Below are 15,155 nucleotides of genomic sequence, written 5' to 3' on the forward strand. Positions count from 1 at the left end.
AGAGAGACTTTGAAACTCAACAGTGCACAGATGATGAACATGTTACTGCAGAATTCAGCAGCCAGGCTGCTCATCAGGGAAAGATGGTTTGAGCACATTACACTGATTCTGGTCTGACTGCACTGGCTGCCAGTTTCCAGTCCCAATTCAAAATACTGGTTTTGACCTATAAAGACTTAAATGGTTCAGGACCACAATACTTTTAAGGGTCACCTCTATCCAAATGAACGGACCCAGGCCTTGAGATCCTCATTTGAGGTCCTTCTTCATTAGCCTACTCACTGAAGAACCAAGAGAGACTGTTTCACCATAGGAAGACACATGAATTCCTAAGAGGTTACCAGGCATGTATTAGTATCACTTGATTTACTAATACATCGCTTTACACACACACACACACACACACACACCAAAAACACAGCCACCCCCAATTTTATCCTTTATTTTAATTGCTAATATTGAACCAATACATCTTATGCTTTATATACATATAGATGAAATGTTACTTCAGTTTCTGCCAATACATAGTATATTATCTTGATAATAACAACTTTAAAAAAAAACAATGGAGAGAGAGGCTCCTGATTAGTCTCTTCAAGATATTACCAAATACTTGAGGTCTGAACAGAGTTACTGAAATGATAAGACCTGCTACAGATATGGAATATTCGGCCAAATTCGAGAAATCTTCGGCTGGGTTATATGATAGCACAAGGAAAAGAACTTGAAAACAGTTTATAACCAGCAGTGAAACAAGAGAAAGCTGAAGAAGCAGATAAGCTTCGGGTGTGTCTCAGTGAGTGAGATGAATATCTGGGTATTTAATGAATGGAAAGCCTTAAAAAGCAGGCCTCTATCCCCCAAATCCCACACGTGAAGTAGCTAGAAATCAGAGACAAGATGTGCATACAACTTTACAAAACTCCTTAGAAGACTTTGCTTCCCAATTACTAACTAACAGAATTTCTGTAAGCTATTCTGGTATCAAAGAATTCAGAAAAGGGTTTGCAAGGACATGATCAAAGGAGAAAACACCAGGATACTTGTTCAGAAGTTCCCTGATTCAACTACGCCCACCTAGAAGCACCAAACCACAGGGTCACAGAGGACACCAATTGTGTCTATATACAAAGCCTCTAGCTGATATTACAGGACAGTGACTACTGCCTATTGGCAGAACAAGAAGAAACCACTGTGAAACTTACAAATCTAGTGTTCAGTAATGAAGTGCATCTTGCTGCTAGAAGGTCAAGCAAAGCAGGTGCTTTAAAAGTTATTTCCAGCCAATAGTGAAGGGAGGGGGCTGCACAGCCACCAAAGCAGCTGGTGGGACAAAAGGACAAGAGGAACTACAAAATAAGGAGCTTTGTACAGGATGTGCAGCGAGGAAGAGACTCTGCCCAAGATAACTTCATGATCCACTAATATTTGCTGGGGAAGAGACTATCGCGATATAACAAGGTAAATCACACTGGCCAAAAAGTACAATTTCAGAACCTGAAATTCATTTTTTGGAAGTCTGTGCAGAGACCACTCTGCTGCTTTGGCCAATCTGGTGACAGCAGCCTGCCATTGGCAACAAACTATGCGTTAAGTGCCTAGACTTCTTTCACATTAACCAACACAATGAAAGTGCAGAAGTTCCACCAAACTTGAGTGAGAATCGGCACCGAGCTGCCTTGCCCAAAGAGAGGATTTCCGGAAGACACCAAGCTCCTCCTCCTCCTCCTACCAACTGGAGAGCAGGCAGCTCTGCTCTTGTTCCCAGTAAGGATGGAAACAGGAGAAAGCCTTGCCATGCTAGCGCCGTTTCCACACATTTCCAGTTTTAAAGGCGCCAACTGTCTTTAGTGCTTTTGGGGGGGGGGAGAGTTGACGGATTTGTGGGACGCTAACGGCAGGGCTGCACCGCAGACAGGTTTGCACAGAACCCCGTCATCCCTCCCCTACTACAGATTTGACAGGAGAAGGAACATTTGAGGAAGGATTAAATTAATTCCATCATAAAGATGCTACGACAAAGCAGCCTGTCCCAGGTAACCCCAGGGTGGCTTCTTCAAGAATGGCTTTTGTTTTCCTTCTTGGTTGAAATGTACAAATTAGTGTCGGTTACACAGTTAGGGTGATTAGCAGTCAGCCTGCAAATCAACCTGCCCCAGCTAAGGTCACTGCTGCTGCTGCTGCTGTGGAAGCTGGGAGAAGAAAAGGGGAACTGAGCCTACCTAGAAAAGCCAAGTCTGTGCAACCTTCTCCCATTTCACACAGTGTCAGCTTAATTCTCCCTCAAAGAGGCAGCCACTAAGCAGGCAGGTATTATTTATGGAAGCCAGTTAAGGCCCCCACTCTTCTGAAGTGACCACAGAGCACGCCTCTGCAGTTCTCTTGCACGAGAGAAAAACTGAACAAATCAATGCAAATGGGAAACATTAAGAAAAAGAGGAAGATTGTCCAGAAGTCAAGTTTTGACTGAAGAGCCAAGGACATCAGCTCACTCCCCTGCCACTTCAGGCGCCTCGAGTCTCCGTCATTGGTCCATTCCTACATCACCAACTCAGATTCTCTCAGAATTGGACCCAGTTGGGTGCCTGGGGCGATTGGCTAGGAACTGTGCTGGGGAGAAGAAAGGAAGAGCAGTGTTAATGAGGAAAGTGGCAGCCTCTGGTGCTGGTTCAAGGGGCTGTTCTGGCCTCCAGGGCTCTGCCTCTCTGCCTCTCCCTCAGTAGCTGCTCCAATCCAAGGGAATGGTTGGCAAAGGAGGAGGCAAAGTTGCATTCCTAGGTCCAGGCTGCTTTGGGAAGAGGCATACGGTGGTATTCAATTGAGTTTTACTCCAAGCAGTCCAACTGAAATGAATGGACAGGGCTAAGGCCACTAATTTATATGGGTCTACTCTGAGTAAAACGTAGTTGAATGCCATCCATTAAATTCCAACAAAAACCTGTAGCACCCATGTGCCCAAAGGGAGGAGGCTGGTTACTTAGCTGACCTGGTTGTCTCTTAGTCTAGGAAGCAGTGAAATTGCCTTATTGTTTATTAAAGCTCTACAGTTTCTACTTAAGATTTTTTTAGAAGCTGGATTGCTTACCAGTGTTTGTTAAATATATATCAGAGCAAGTAGATCTGGCTTTAACACTTCCTGAAGTGTCCTTCAGTTGCCTTGTAACCCGTCTCTGGCATGTGCACCTCTCATGATCTCCCTGGGCCAATGCCCCCCCCCCCCCAGTTTTCACAAGGGTTACCTGGACGCAGTGTTGAAGTCTCCCCAGAGGTCTGTGGTGGCTGGGACCACAGCAGGTGCTGGCACCTTTGAAACAGGAGGTGTTAAATCGAAGTCTAGCAGGATATCTGGGAGTCAAAAGAGGGAAATGCTTATTTATTAAACTTCTATAAAAGAACCTGCACAGGATTCCTATTGTGGTCTTTTTCCTAGCTCCTGATGAGGGCCATATGTGGGAATGTAAATTGCCTCAATTCTCAGTAACCTGAGTGGAGAAAGAGCAATAACCACACACCCCCAACCCAACAACACTTTGGTTGGCAATTTGTTTGGGGGGGGGGAATCTAGCATTGCTATTATGAGGAAAAATACTGTCACTTCTTGGGGCAACATCTAAAAAGGCACACAGGAACAGTGCACCACTGTGAAGGGGGACAACATCTGCTAGCAGCCAGACAAGGCTTTGCCTCTCATTTCCTGGTGCATGCAGAAGGTTTGCTTTTCTCCAGCTTTTACATCATGATCCAACATCCCACAGATCAAGTCTCTTGGCCCTCAGTAGCTGTAAGGAGCAAGGTATTCAGAGAAACTGCAACTGCATCTATCTAGGAGCTGTAGCTCAGTGGCGTTGATTCTCAGGTAGGACTAGGAAAGACCTCTGCTTGGACCCAAGAAAAATCATTGTCAGTCAGCAGAGACAATATTGAGCTACATAAACATTGGCATAAAGGGCCTTCCTACGATCATATGATTAGCTCCAAAGGACAGATATTCCAAGCAGAAATCAGAGAGGACACTATGGAGTAGTGAAATTCCCACAAGGCGGCAGGAATTTGTAAGAGTTACACAATTACACACCTTTTTTAAAAAAAAATCATTTACTACACTCTCAAAGTAGTTTACGTCCTGGTTCCCGAGCAGCCTTCCATCCAAACAGCTTACAATATCTGCTTTGATTAAGACACAGTATTGCACTAAGTGCATTCAGACCATTCACTGGGTCTTCCCCCCCCCCAAATATAAACCAGCATCTTTCTTCCACATTAGCTCTGTTGGATATGGCTTTTTAAAAGGACACTTTGTAGAAATGACTACTCTCCACTCCAGAGACCCAGACCTACCCATATCCTAGATCTGTGACCCATGTTATTTGATAGCAATCTTGCATCTGCCACCGACTGTACACACAGCCGGGAGTTACAACCAATTCTGGCTTCTTGGAATGTGTATTTGTATGATACGGCCAGGTGAGGAAATGTGCTTGCTACATGCACCTTTACAAACTATGTGGCAGTTACCTGCGCTGCCCACATTGCTGGATTTCAGCACCGGCGGCGGTGTGACATGATTGGAAATAGCAGTTGAGGAAGGAGGTGGCACGGGAGGAGGTACAATTTTGCCCCCAGGAGGTGGCGGGAGCAGGCTTAGTCCCCCTGACCCAGCTGGACGTGGCTTGGTTGACCCACTTTTCTTCGTTGGCATGTTCTGTGAAGAGAGAGACAGCATCAAGGCACACAACGCACACTAGCAGCAGCTTGCCAGAGCACGTCAAGAAATAAGACCTATGAGATCCTCACCCCAATGTTCAATTTAATTGTCTGCCCTTCCTTAAACCCCAGGTCAAGCTTGGGACGGCTGTCGATTTCCTGGGACTCCTTGGAGATTTCCGTCTCTTGTTTCACCCACCTACATTGTGGAGTGGGCAACAAAGACAAACAAATTAACAAAAGAGGAGGAAAGAGTAATTGCAGAGATGAGGAAAAATGATTGCAAGGAAAAGCCCAACAAGGATTCTCTAGTAAGTACTCTAGCACTTTGGTTTCCTGCCCCATGAGTACTTGCCACTCCTTCAAATATGTTCCTATTTTACAGACATCTGCATCACATTCCCCCCCCCCCCAAGAGTACAGGGATGGTTTACTTAAGTTTGCTTTGTTTAATCCACACAATCCTATGCTTGGGTTAAGCCCACTTTCAGGTCCAACATTCTAAGCTGTACACTTTGCAAGTTCTTCATGCTAAAGAAGCCAGCTAATCCTAACAACCTCAACTAATACATTCGTCTGAATTTTTAATCAGGATACAAGAGTGTCAAGAGGCAAAGCAAAGTTCTGCTACTAGTATATTGTTGATAGATAATGAGGCGTCTGACTGAGCCTGCCCAGGGAAGGTGCTCCTGGAAGGACCAAGTAAAGTATCTTATTTCCTAAGGACTGTAGGGGCTGAGATCAGAAGGTCTGTATGAGAGAAGATGCTCCAGCAAATATAAAAGGGCCAAGTTGTTCAGTGACCTGAACTGGGCCCTGCAGCACACCAGAAGCCATGGCAGGATCAGCAATAGTTTAGTTTAATATATTCCTGGGGACCCACCTCAAATGGGTAGCTAAATTTTATGCTACTGAAGATTCCACCAATCTTAAAGGGCAGTCTCAATAGAGGATATTAGGCAATCTGAAAAGCAACAAGGCGGCAGAAAAGGCACCATCAAATGTTCTCCTGGTGCTCAGCAGCTTCGACACTTTCTGTTAGCTCCTACTTAGCTTCCCAAGAAGGAAAGTGTGACTCTCTACAGTCCCCCAGGGCCAAGGCTACAACTCAGTAGCAGATCACATGCTTTAAATGTGACAACTGTATGCAAGTCTTGGCATCTCTGGTTAAAATGGAGGGCTGGAAAAGAGTCTCTCTGCCCTAAATCCTTGAAGGGGACTGTGCTGCAAGTCACAGTAGACCAGAATCTCTCAATCTTGGGTCCCTAGATATTGTTGGACTAAAACTCCCATCATTCCTAGCCAGTCAAGGATGATGATTGTCACTCAAGAACATCTGGGGAGCCAAGGCTGAGAAACAATGCAGTAGACAATAACAAACTGGATGGACCAGTCCTCGGGACTCAAATGTTCAGTGGGAAAGAAGTTACCAGAGAATCAAAGTCCCAAGGCACAGCGGAAAACTTACTTGAAGTGATCCTGCAAGGAAACATTGAAGTCAAACGCATCTCCCCGGTCTCCAAAGCCAATGCCAATGAAAGCGCTTCGCCCTGACAAGGGAGGTGGAGAAACCAGTCAGCAGAAGGGATGAGGACAAAGGTTCAGACCACTCATCCTTGCTACTAGACTGTCTTGGGAGAATGAGGGGGCACAGGCTGCCTTTTGCTATGTTGTCCTTTCAATGGGATCCCTTTTATCATGCCTCAATTTACAGCCTTAATATATTATGCCAGAGAATTTCAACACAGACAAATTTGAGGGTTCTCCATGTAGCAAGGAATTGACATCTGTACAAATATAAGAGGGACACCTAGCTTGCCAGTACTACATGTGAGAAGAATCTAGAGGGTCTTAGTAGACCACAAGCATAATGCATCAAAAGTGTGATGGAGCAGCAAAAAAAGCTAATGCTATTCTAGGCTGCATCAACAGAAGTATAGTGTCCAGATCAAGGGAGGTCACAGTCCCACTCTTTTCTGCCTTGGTCAAACCACAACTGGAATACTGTGTCCAGTTTTGGGCTCCACAATTTAAGAAGGATATTGACAAGCTAAAACGTTTGCAGAGGAGGGTGACCAAGATGATTGGGGGTCTTATGAAGAACGGATGAGGGAGCTGGGCATTGTAAGAGGAGATTGAGAGGCGATATGATACCCATCTTCAAATGTCTAAATATCTAAATGTCTGTCACATGGAAGATGCAGCATGCTTGTTTTCTCCTGCTCTGGAGGGGAGGACCCGAACCAACGGCTTCAAGTTAAAAGAAAGGAGATTCTGACCAAACACCAGGAATAATTTTCTGATGTTAAGAGCTCTTTGACAGTGGAATGGACTCCCTCAGAAGGTTGCAGACTCTCCTTCTTTGGAGGTTTTAAAGCAGAATTTGGGTGATTGTCTGTTATGGATGCTTTAGCTGAGATTCCTGCATTGCAGGGGGTTGGACTAGATGACTCTTGGAGATCCCTTCCAACTCTACAATTCTATGATTGTAAGAATAGTCATTTTGGATCATGCTTCCTAGGTGGCAACAGAACAGAAGGGAGCCTTAGGCCTAGGTTTGTTGGGCCCTATACAGTAGCTCAGGACTTGCCAACCTGGTGCCCTCCAGATACTATTGGAGCATAACTCCTAAAAGCTCCAGTCAATGGTCAGGGTGATGTAGAACTGTTGTAGGAGGGCATCAGATTGTTGTGCTCCTACTCCCAAGAACTACTTCATCATTCAGCCACACCACAGTTCAATTAAGGAGTAATAAACCCTTAATTCTCTCACCATTCCCATCCTGAATCCGGATGACAAAGTACCGACTGGAATCAGTCACAGTCTCCACAGCAATGCCAGGATATTGATCTATTGGAGCCTGAGCAAAAAGCTCCCCTAAGGATACAGAAGAAGAGACCACTTTCAAGACCCAGACAGATTTATCACTACAAGCAAACTAGGGACACTATATTCTTTGGTCAAAGGAACAACCAACTTATTCAGCATCAAACACCATGAAGCAGTCTTTATCATTTTCATAAAAATCAAAGAGTACAACACAGTAAATTGCTGCATTGTCAGTCACACAGTATCTGAAGACTTCCAAACATTTTGAGTTTGCTTGCAATTCATAATCTATCCAACACCAGTGACACTAGCTTTTACTGCTAAACCTTAGCTCACAAATTAGATATTGCAAATAAATTTTAATTCTGCTCAGTGTGTGCATTTCAGTAAGCCCATTTACTAATAGTCTTCTAGTACCATGGGTTCACCATTTCCTTGGTTAATATACTATATTTTTCCATGTATAACACGCCCCCATGTATAAGACGACCGCTATTTTTAGGAGCCTAAAATGAGGAAATAAAAAAATTAAGTTGTTGAGCTATTTTTGGCAAATTGCAAAAACAGTTGTTGAGCTGAACTATTGAGCTGTAAAAACAACCTCCAATTTATCACTAAACTTTTTCAGAAAAAAGGGTCTTATACATGGAAAAATACGGTACTTCACTCCCAAAATGATTATGAAAATCAACACATGTAGCTTTTGCTTAAGTCAGAGCTTTAATGCTTGCAGTATCTCATTTTCAAGAAACAATTCCTGGCATGCCTGAACGGGTGCGGTACCTTGATGTTCATCAAAAATCTGCACACAATAAAAAACGTTACATATTTGAGAAAAATGCTACATTCTCTGCCACCTTGAATTACAACATGGATTCTAATGGCATCTTCCTCAACTCTGATTAAACATGAGTAACGAAGTGATAAAGGTAAAGGGACCCCTGACCATTAGGTCCAGTCGTGACCGACTCTGGGGTTGCGGCACTCATCTCGCTTTACTGGCCAAGGGAGGCGGTGTACAGCTTCCGGATCATGTGGCCAGCAGGACTAAGCCGCTTCTGGCGAACCAGAGCAGCGCACTGAAATGGTGTTTACCTTCCCGCCAGAGCGGTACCTATTTATCTACTTGCACTTTGACGTGCTTTCAAACTGCTAGGTTGGCAGGAGCAGGGACAGAGCAACGGGAGCTCAATCCGTCGCGGGGATTCGAACCGCCGACCTTCTGATCGGCAGGCCCTGGGCTCAGTGGTTTAGACCACAGCGCCAATTGTGCATAAAAACTGTGTCGAGATATGGATGTTAATGACTGATCTTGCTTTTGGGTGACAGTCAAGTAAGTTTTCCTCAGAGCAGACCAACTGAAATTAATAAACCCAGCTTAGCCATGTGGATTCATGTTAATGGGTCCACTCTGAGTTAGACTGAGTTGACTATCACTTAGCCTGTAGCTGATCATCATCTCTGTTTGTTTCGCCTGACATCTGTTTTGGTTACAATTGTAACATGCCCAAGTGTGCACACTGCAATCATAACTAGCACAGCTAAGGATACAAAAGCCCCATGGATCATCTAAACCAACATACGACAGAGGGCTTAACACCACAGGTTGGGCGTGGAGAACCCTTGGCTCTCCAGGTGTTGCTGAACTACAATTCTCATCTGACCTGGCTACTGGCCAGGCTAAGGCTTGCCAAGGCGGATGGATCTTGTAGATCAGCGTTTTTGGAGGGGTCAAAGGTTCCCCAACACTGCCACAGAGGCTGGGGGAAAAAATACAACAGAACAGAGTGATAAGCAGCAACAAAATTTTAGGGCAGAAAATTTTCATAAGACAAAGCTAACTCCTCCAAGGAGAAGGGAACATGTTTTGATGAAAACACACTATCAGTAATATCGCCTTCCCGTATGTAATTCTGTCTAACGTACGCATTATTGCAAAGCAATCACCCCCCCTTGAATAAACTTTAGCCAATGAATGCATTCCTATGTATACTTTACCCTGGTATATGCATTTTTGTACACATTACTTGACTAGAAACCTTCTCTGCAAAATTTGGAGAAGTGCAAGCAGCAACCACAGAGCCGTTATGTATTGACAGACTTTTCCATAGATTTAGTATGTAGGCAAACCTCCCCACACTAATCATGTGGCAAGTTGACCGTCTGTATTCCCCACAACATCTTTAAGAGCAGAACTAATCGGAAGCAACACCAAGTGAGGCACTACATAAAAAACCATGCAGGGCAATATCACCTATAGGAGTGAAGACAAAGGAAAATGACGCTGAACTGGATATGTACATACTGACAGAAATTAAGCGGAGCAGTCTCATGACAGAGAAGTCCGAGAAGTATTTGAACCCACCCCAACCAGAGCACAGAACCTGGGCAACCACGACTTCAGGACTACATAATGCCCACCCTGTGATTTCCTCACCTGAAACTTTGTCCTCTAGTTTTATATATGCAACTTTGCCTTTAGAGGTAATGCGGAGGCGTCCTGTCCAGTCCGGCTGGTCCAGTTTCCAGTCAGAAGCCCTGCAGGGTAAACAAACAGGGAGAAATTCGCTGAGAAGAAACCCCCTCCAGCCACCCACGCCCTGTGGGCTTCCCCTGCTGATTTCACCACAATCCTGGGTCACGGCAGATTTAGCTTAACCTCCCTTGCGGCCAAGGGCACAAGCAGCACTTTTATCTTTAGATGCTCCAGGACAGAATGCGGCCACAGAGTATCCCACCTTGTTCCTTCACCATCAATATTATCCACCCTGCTTCTCAGCCTGCTGCTGAACAGAATTCATAATTAGGATGAAAGCTATTATGATTGTTGTTATTGTTTTGAGGCTACTCTTATTTCAATAGGAACTAACTGCACCATCACCAACACAACGTTTATACAGGAACTAAAAGCTACGTGTAGCACTTTTGGAAAAGGAGACTGACCTTGCCTGCTCAAAGTGGAATGTAGACAAAAACAAAGAAGGGGAAGCACCTTGTGGAAAGATGATACTATCATAAGGACATAGGAAGAGCCAGCAAAGCCAACAAGCGGGATTTGAGCACAAGAGGAGTCCTCTCCCCTGCAGTGGTTTCCAGCAACTGGGACTCAGAATCATTGCTGCCTCCAACTGTAGAGGCAGAGCAGAGCCATCCTGGCCAGGAGCCAGAGACAGCCCACTCCTTCATCCTCTTTTAAAGCCACCCAAGCTAGTGGCAGTGACTGCCTTCTGTGGGAGCGAGTGCCATAGTTTAACTATGCGCTATGTGAAGAAGTATCACAAGAAAGTGTTGCGAGTAACCTCAGATCCCCACTCAGCGGCTGACCTTGGGCCAGGCTAGCATCTCTCTGGCTAATCCAACTCACTGATATTTATCTGTGGGACCACCATGACTCACACGACCCCAACACCTGCTGAGATCAAAGGTGGCCATACAACACGTTCTATCTATAGAGAAAAGGTGGTGGAGGTCCCGTATGGGGTCCATCTGTATAGAGACATCAATTATGTGGAATTCCTGTAGGCTCACCCTTCTAGATCTGAGGTATTAAGAGCATATTGGCATGCTTTGATGTTTTATTGGTATTTTGATCATGAGCTACTTGGGTTCGGCTGTACGTTTTAACAATGTAGTGGTGCCGCTGTGGTCTAAACCACTGGGCCTCTTGGGCTTGCCAATCAGAGGGTTGGAGGTTTGAATCTGCTTTACAGTGGTGAGCTCCCAATTGCTCTATCCCAGCTTCTGCCAACCTAGCAGTTCGAAAGCATGCCAGTACAAGTAGATAAATAGGTACTGCTGCGGTAGGAAGATAAACGGCATTTCTGTGCACTCTGGCTTCTGTGACAGTGTCGCGTTGCGCCAGAAGTGGTTTAGTCATGCTGGCCACATGACCCAGAAAGCTGTCTGTGGACAAACACCAGATCCTTCGGCCTGAAGCGAGATGAGCACCACATGACATAGTCACCTTTGAATGGATTTAACCATCCAAGGGGTCCTTTACCTTTTACCTACCTACATTTTAACAGTATTTTTTTCCACACAATGAGGTCAATATGCCCCAGAGACAAATCTACAGAGAATCCGAAGTTGTTGTTGTTGTTTAAACTACCCCACCCATCTGGCTGGGTTTCCCCAGCCACTCTGGGCAGCTCCCAACAGAATATTAAAAACATGATAAAATATCAAATATTAAAAACTTCCCTAAGCATGTGAGACAGTGTGAAACAGTCTCTTCACAGATACAACTGTGGCCTTCCCAGAAAGAGTTCTCTGAATACACACTTTCAAACCACTTCCAGGAGTCTGTGACATCTGAAAAGGAACTGAGCCACCCATCAGACTCATCTTAAACAGTCAGTCCTCAAAAGCATTGAAAAAATGCTCAACTGCTGAGCTGACCTTTGAAAAGCTTTCAAATCTAACAAGGTTCTTCTGTAGGCAACAGCTTTCAAAAAAGAAATATCAGCTAGCATATTCTCCTGTGTGACCAGGCAGGATTCCCTATCATCTGGATGCTCAGGGTTTCCTGAGGAGGTTGTGAAATTGGCTCAGTAGGCAGATGCAGACTTCAAAACTTTTACAAGCCATGGCCAGATTTGCTCCACTAAAAGTTTACTACATGTCCTTGGCCATGGCTTGTAAAAGTTTTGGAGCAAATCTGTATGGTGAAGAAATGCAAAAGTTTCCAAGGAATCTGAAACCATGGGTGGATTTTCCTCGTGCTTGGGGGGCAGAGGGGTGGAACTTTTTGGAAATAGCGCAAATGTGCAATTCTCACTTTCTTGAAAACTCAACTTTCTTTACTAATAATGAAAATGTATATAACCTGGAATTTAGAATTGAGTATTTGATATATCTATGAGATTTAAAATCAGTAATACATTTGTGTGTGTGTGTGTCCCAATTTTTATTTTTATTTTACAAATATATCAGTGTTAGAGATGGGATCCTAAAGGGTGTCTGAGTTTTAGACCACTAGAAAGGCAGGGACTGTGGGTAGGAGCAGGGATGATGTTTGAAAGTGATACCAACCAAAATGTAATCAACTAAACAATGTTTTATTTTGAAGTGTGATCCAGTCATTGAAATGTTTTCATTGCTTTTCATTTAGTGGATATTTAGTATTTGTATTTTAACTTATTGAACACTGCTTTGGTAGGTTTTGACTGTGAAGCTGTTTATAAAATAAGTACTGGGGCTCAGAAACAGAACACTGACCTCTCCAGTTTTGTGCAGAAAAAGAGTACTGTATATTGAAAGAAAAGGCCCAGGAAATAAACGCACCTATAATGTAATTAAGAAGTAGCACAAGTTATTGTGAGCCAGCGTCATTGAAATAACTGGGAATTGCATGTAAGAGTAAGTGCAGAGTGGGTAACAGAACAGACAGTTAGCTATCCTGGCCCCAAATGGCGCTGTGGGTAAAAGCCTCAGCACCTAGGACTTGCCAATCGCATGGTCGGCGGTTTGAATCCCTGCAGCGGGGTGCGCTCCCATCGCTCGGCCCCAGCACCTGCCAACCTAGCAGTTCGAAAGCACCCCAGGTGCAAGTAGATAAATAGGGACTGCTTTATAGCAGGAAGGTAAATGGCGTTCCGTGTGTTGTGTTGGCTCACCAGATGCAGCTTGTCACACTGGCCACGTGACCCGGAAGTGTCTGCGGACAGCGCTGGCTCCCGGCCTATAGAGTGAGATGAGCACACAACCCTAGAGGGGCAGGGGTACGGGCAGGGGTACCTTTACCTTTTTACTATATCAGTAAATGGCATATCCTTGAGAATACTACTAACATGACTTACTTTTATTTTTCCCCCAGTTACCCTGGAGGATTCACAGTTCCTGATTCTGAACTTCTACTATGGGATTCATTCCAGAGGCATTTCAGCCCTGAATTTGGGGAGATGCAGAGCCTAATGGAAGCCACGCTAATGGAAATCAATGACTCCTCTGATTGCTCTGTTCCTTGAACAAGTAACTGGGCTCCAAACCATTTTAAACTAACAGCGTGTGCCTACGCAGGGAGATGTCAGCAGAAAAACAAGTGTAATTTCTTAGCAGTTATCCACATTCCCTTCCTCTCTGCTCATCTAACCAGCGTGGTCAGCGCTGATGCACAATCTGGAAGATAATCCAGCTCCCTTTGTGACTGTTAGTGACGAGAGGAAAAGGGGAAGAGTGGATTTGTCACTAATGAGAACCGGGATAGGATGACTCAGAGAACACACGTACTGCAAAAGAACAGAGAGGGGGGAAGAGGGAAGAGAAGGGAAGAGAGGATTACAGAAGAAAATGATGTTCCAGAAGCCAACACCAGCAGAAATCCACCTGTGCAGCTAAACACTGAACAGTGGAGCAGCAAGTCTGAGGAAGCGACGCTCTCCATTTTAACACCCCTGTGGGAATGACACACACAGAGACCCAGCAGATGTCACACAACTCCCTTTTGCGCTCCTACAAGGGGGGGAAATGTAACAGAGGAAAGGTTGCCTGTCAGATGATGGCTGGTGAACAGAGGCTCCCAAATGAGGGGCAAACCAAGGAAAATCCATGCAGCAGAGCTTCTCCTGAAATGGGAAGAATTCAACCCCAGGGGTTCAGCCGCAAAGATCTACGACAGGCCTTTCAATTTAAAAACATTAATAACAATGTGTTTGTCTGCTTTTAATGTTTACTGATTTTACGGGTCTTTAAAAAATATAAATGCATTTATATAAATGCACACGATTTTAATGTCAGCCTCTCTGGTGTCATTAAAAGAATGAGTTAAGCCTCATTTAAAAGCAGGGCGTGTAAAGTGTGGGACGCGGGCAGAGGAACAAAAAAGGCCGCTCCATCTCCAAGGGAGGCGGAGGCGGAGTCCCAAGGACAGCAGGTGCCGGCGAGAAGAAATGGATCACGACCGCCTTACATAAGAGGCTCCCCCAGAAGTTGCATTGGGTCGCCATTTACTCCCTGAGTAAACGGACCAGGGCCACTTAGAGAAGTCTGCAGAGAAGGCTGTGCGGTTGCTGCTCCTGCTGTCATGGTTGCTATTAACGTAAAATGAGGAGGAAAATTAAAATGTGGTTTTTTAAAATAAAATAAAAAGCCTCCAATGAATTCCAACCTCAGCCACCCTGCAAGCTCTCGTCGTCCTCTCCTTATTCCACGGGGTAATAACTCTCTCTCTCTCTGTGTCTCTCATCTAGATATAGATAAATAGGCGGACACCTGCGCTGAATGAATGCCGGCCACAACCACCCCCCCCTGCGAGGGCGGGCGCCCGACCCTCAGCTCCGCGGGGAAAGAGGCGCGTGTGAACCCGTGCGCCCTCCGACGCGTGTGCCCCGCGGCCCGACCCGCCCCCCGCCCGGCCCGCCCGGCCCGCCTCTCCTGCCTGTATCCCCGGTTGGAGGCCCTCGGCGGGATCCTGTAGACGCTGATGTCGGGCTTCACGCACAGCACCGACTCGTACTCCACCTCGGGCGCCGCCGCCGCCGCCGCCATCCTCGCCACTCTGGGACGCGCAGCGGGAGGGAGGGCGGCCGGCAGCCCCGCGCGCCTCCAGCGCCGCCTTTGATTGGGGCAGCGGCGCGGGCGAGGGGACGCGGCCTATCACGTTCGCCGAAGCCCGGGCGGGCGCC

General features: G+C 45.6%; 2 protein-coding genes across 3 annotated transcripts in view; one reads left to right on the forward strand and one right to left on the reverse strand.

Annotated features, from left to right (window-relative positions):
* LOC309377954 (solute carrier family 2, facilitated glucose transporter member 3-like) overlaps positions 1–15,155 on the forward strand; it is a 230,922-nt gene that overhangs the window by 77,101 nt on the left and 138,666 nt on the right. The window lies entirely within an intron of this gene.
* On the reverse strand, positions 429–15,053 carry NECAP1 (NECAP endocytosis associated 1). Of its 2 annotated transcripts, none has more exons than XM_081925779.1 (8): positions 14,909–15,053; positions 9,971–10,071; positions 7,477–7,581; positions 6,173–6,254; positions 4,795–4,903; positions 4,516–4,702; positions 3,240–3,345; positions 429–2,605 (listed from the first exon to the last, which is right to left on the reverse strand). In XM_081925779.1, the coding sequence occupies exons 1-8, from the start codon at positions 15,016–15,018 to the stop codon at positions 2,599–2,601; spliced, it is 807 nt and encodes a 268-aa protein (XP_081781905.1). In that variant the 5' UTR covers positions 15,019–15,053; the 3' UTR covers positions 429–2,598. The 2 variants fall into 2 exon arrangements, with proteins under 2 accessions (XP_081781905.1, XP_081781904.1); XM_081925778.1 differs by having other exon boundaries at positions 429–2,610.

This window comes from Podarcis melisellensis, assembly GCF_964234715.1.
Source record: "Podarcis melisellensis genome assembly, chromosome: 9".
NCBI classification, from domain to species: Eukaryota; Metazoa; Chordata; class Lepidosauria; order Squamata; family Lacertidae; genus Podarcis; species Podarcis melisellensis.

Coding starts and splice junctions, on each gene's coding strand:
- NECAP1 (XM_081925778.1), bottom strand. CDS start 15,018: ATGGCGGCGGCGGCGGCGGCGCCCGAGGTGGAGTACGAGTCGGTGCTG. Junction 10,072..14,908: donor GCCTCCAACCGGGGATACAG/GCAGGAGAGGCG, acceptor TTTACCCTGCAG/GGCTTCTGACTGGAAACTGG. Junction 4,703..4,794: donor CAATTAAATTGAACATTGGG/GTGAGGATCTCA, acceptor CTCTCTTCACAG/AACATGCCAACGAAGAAAAG.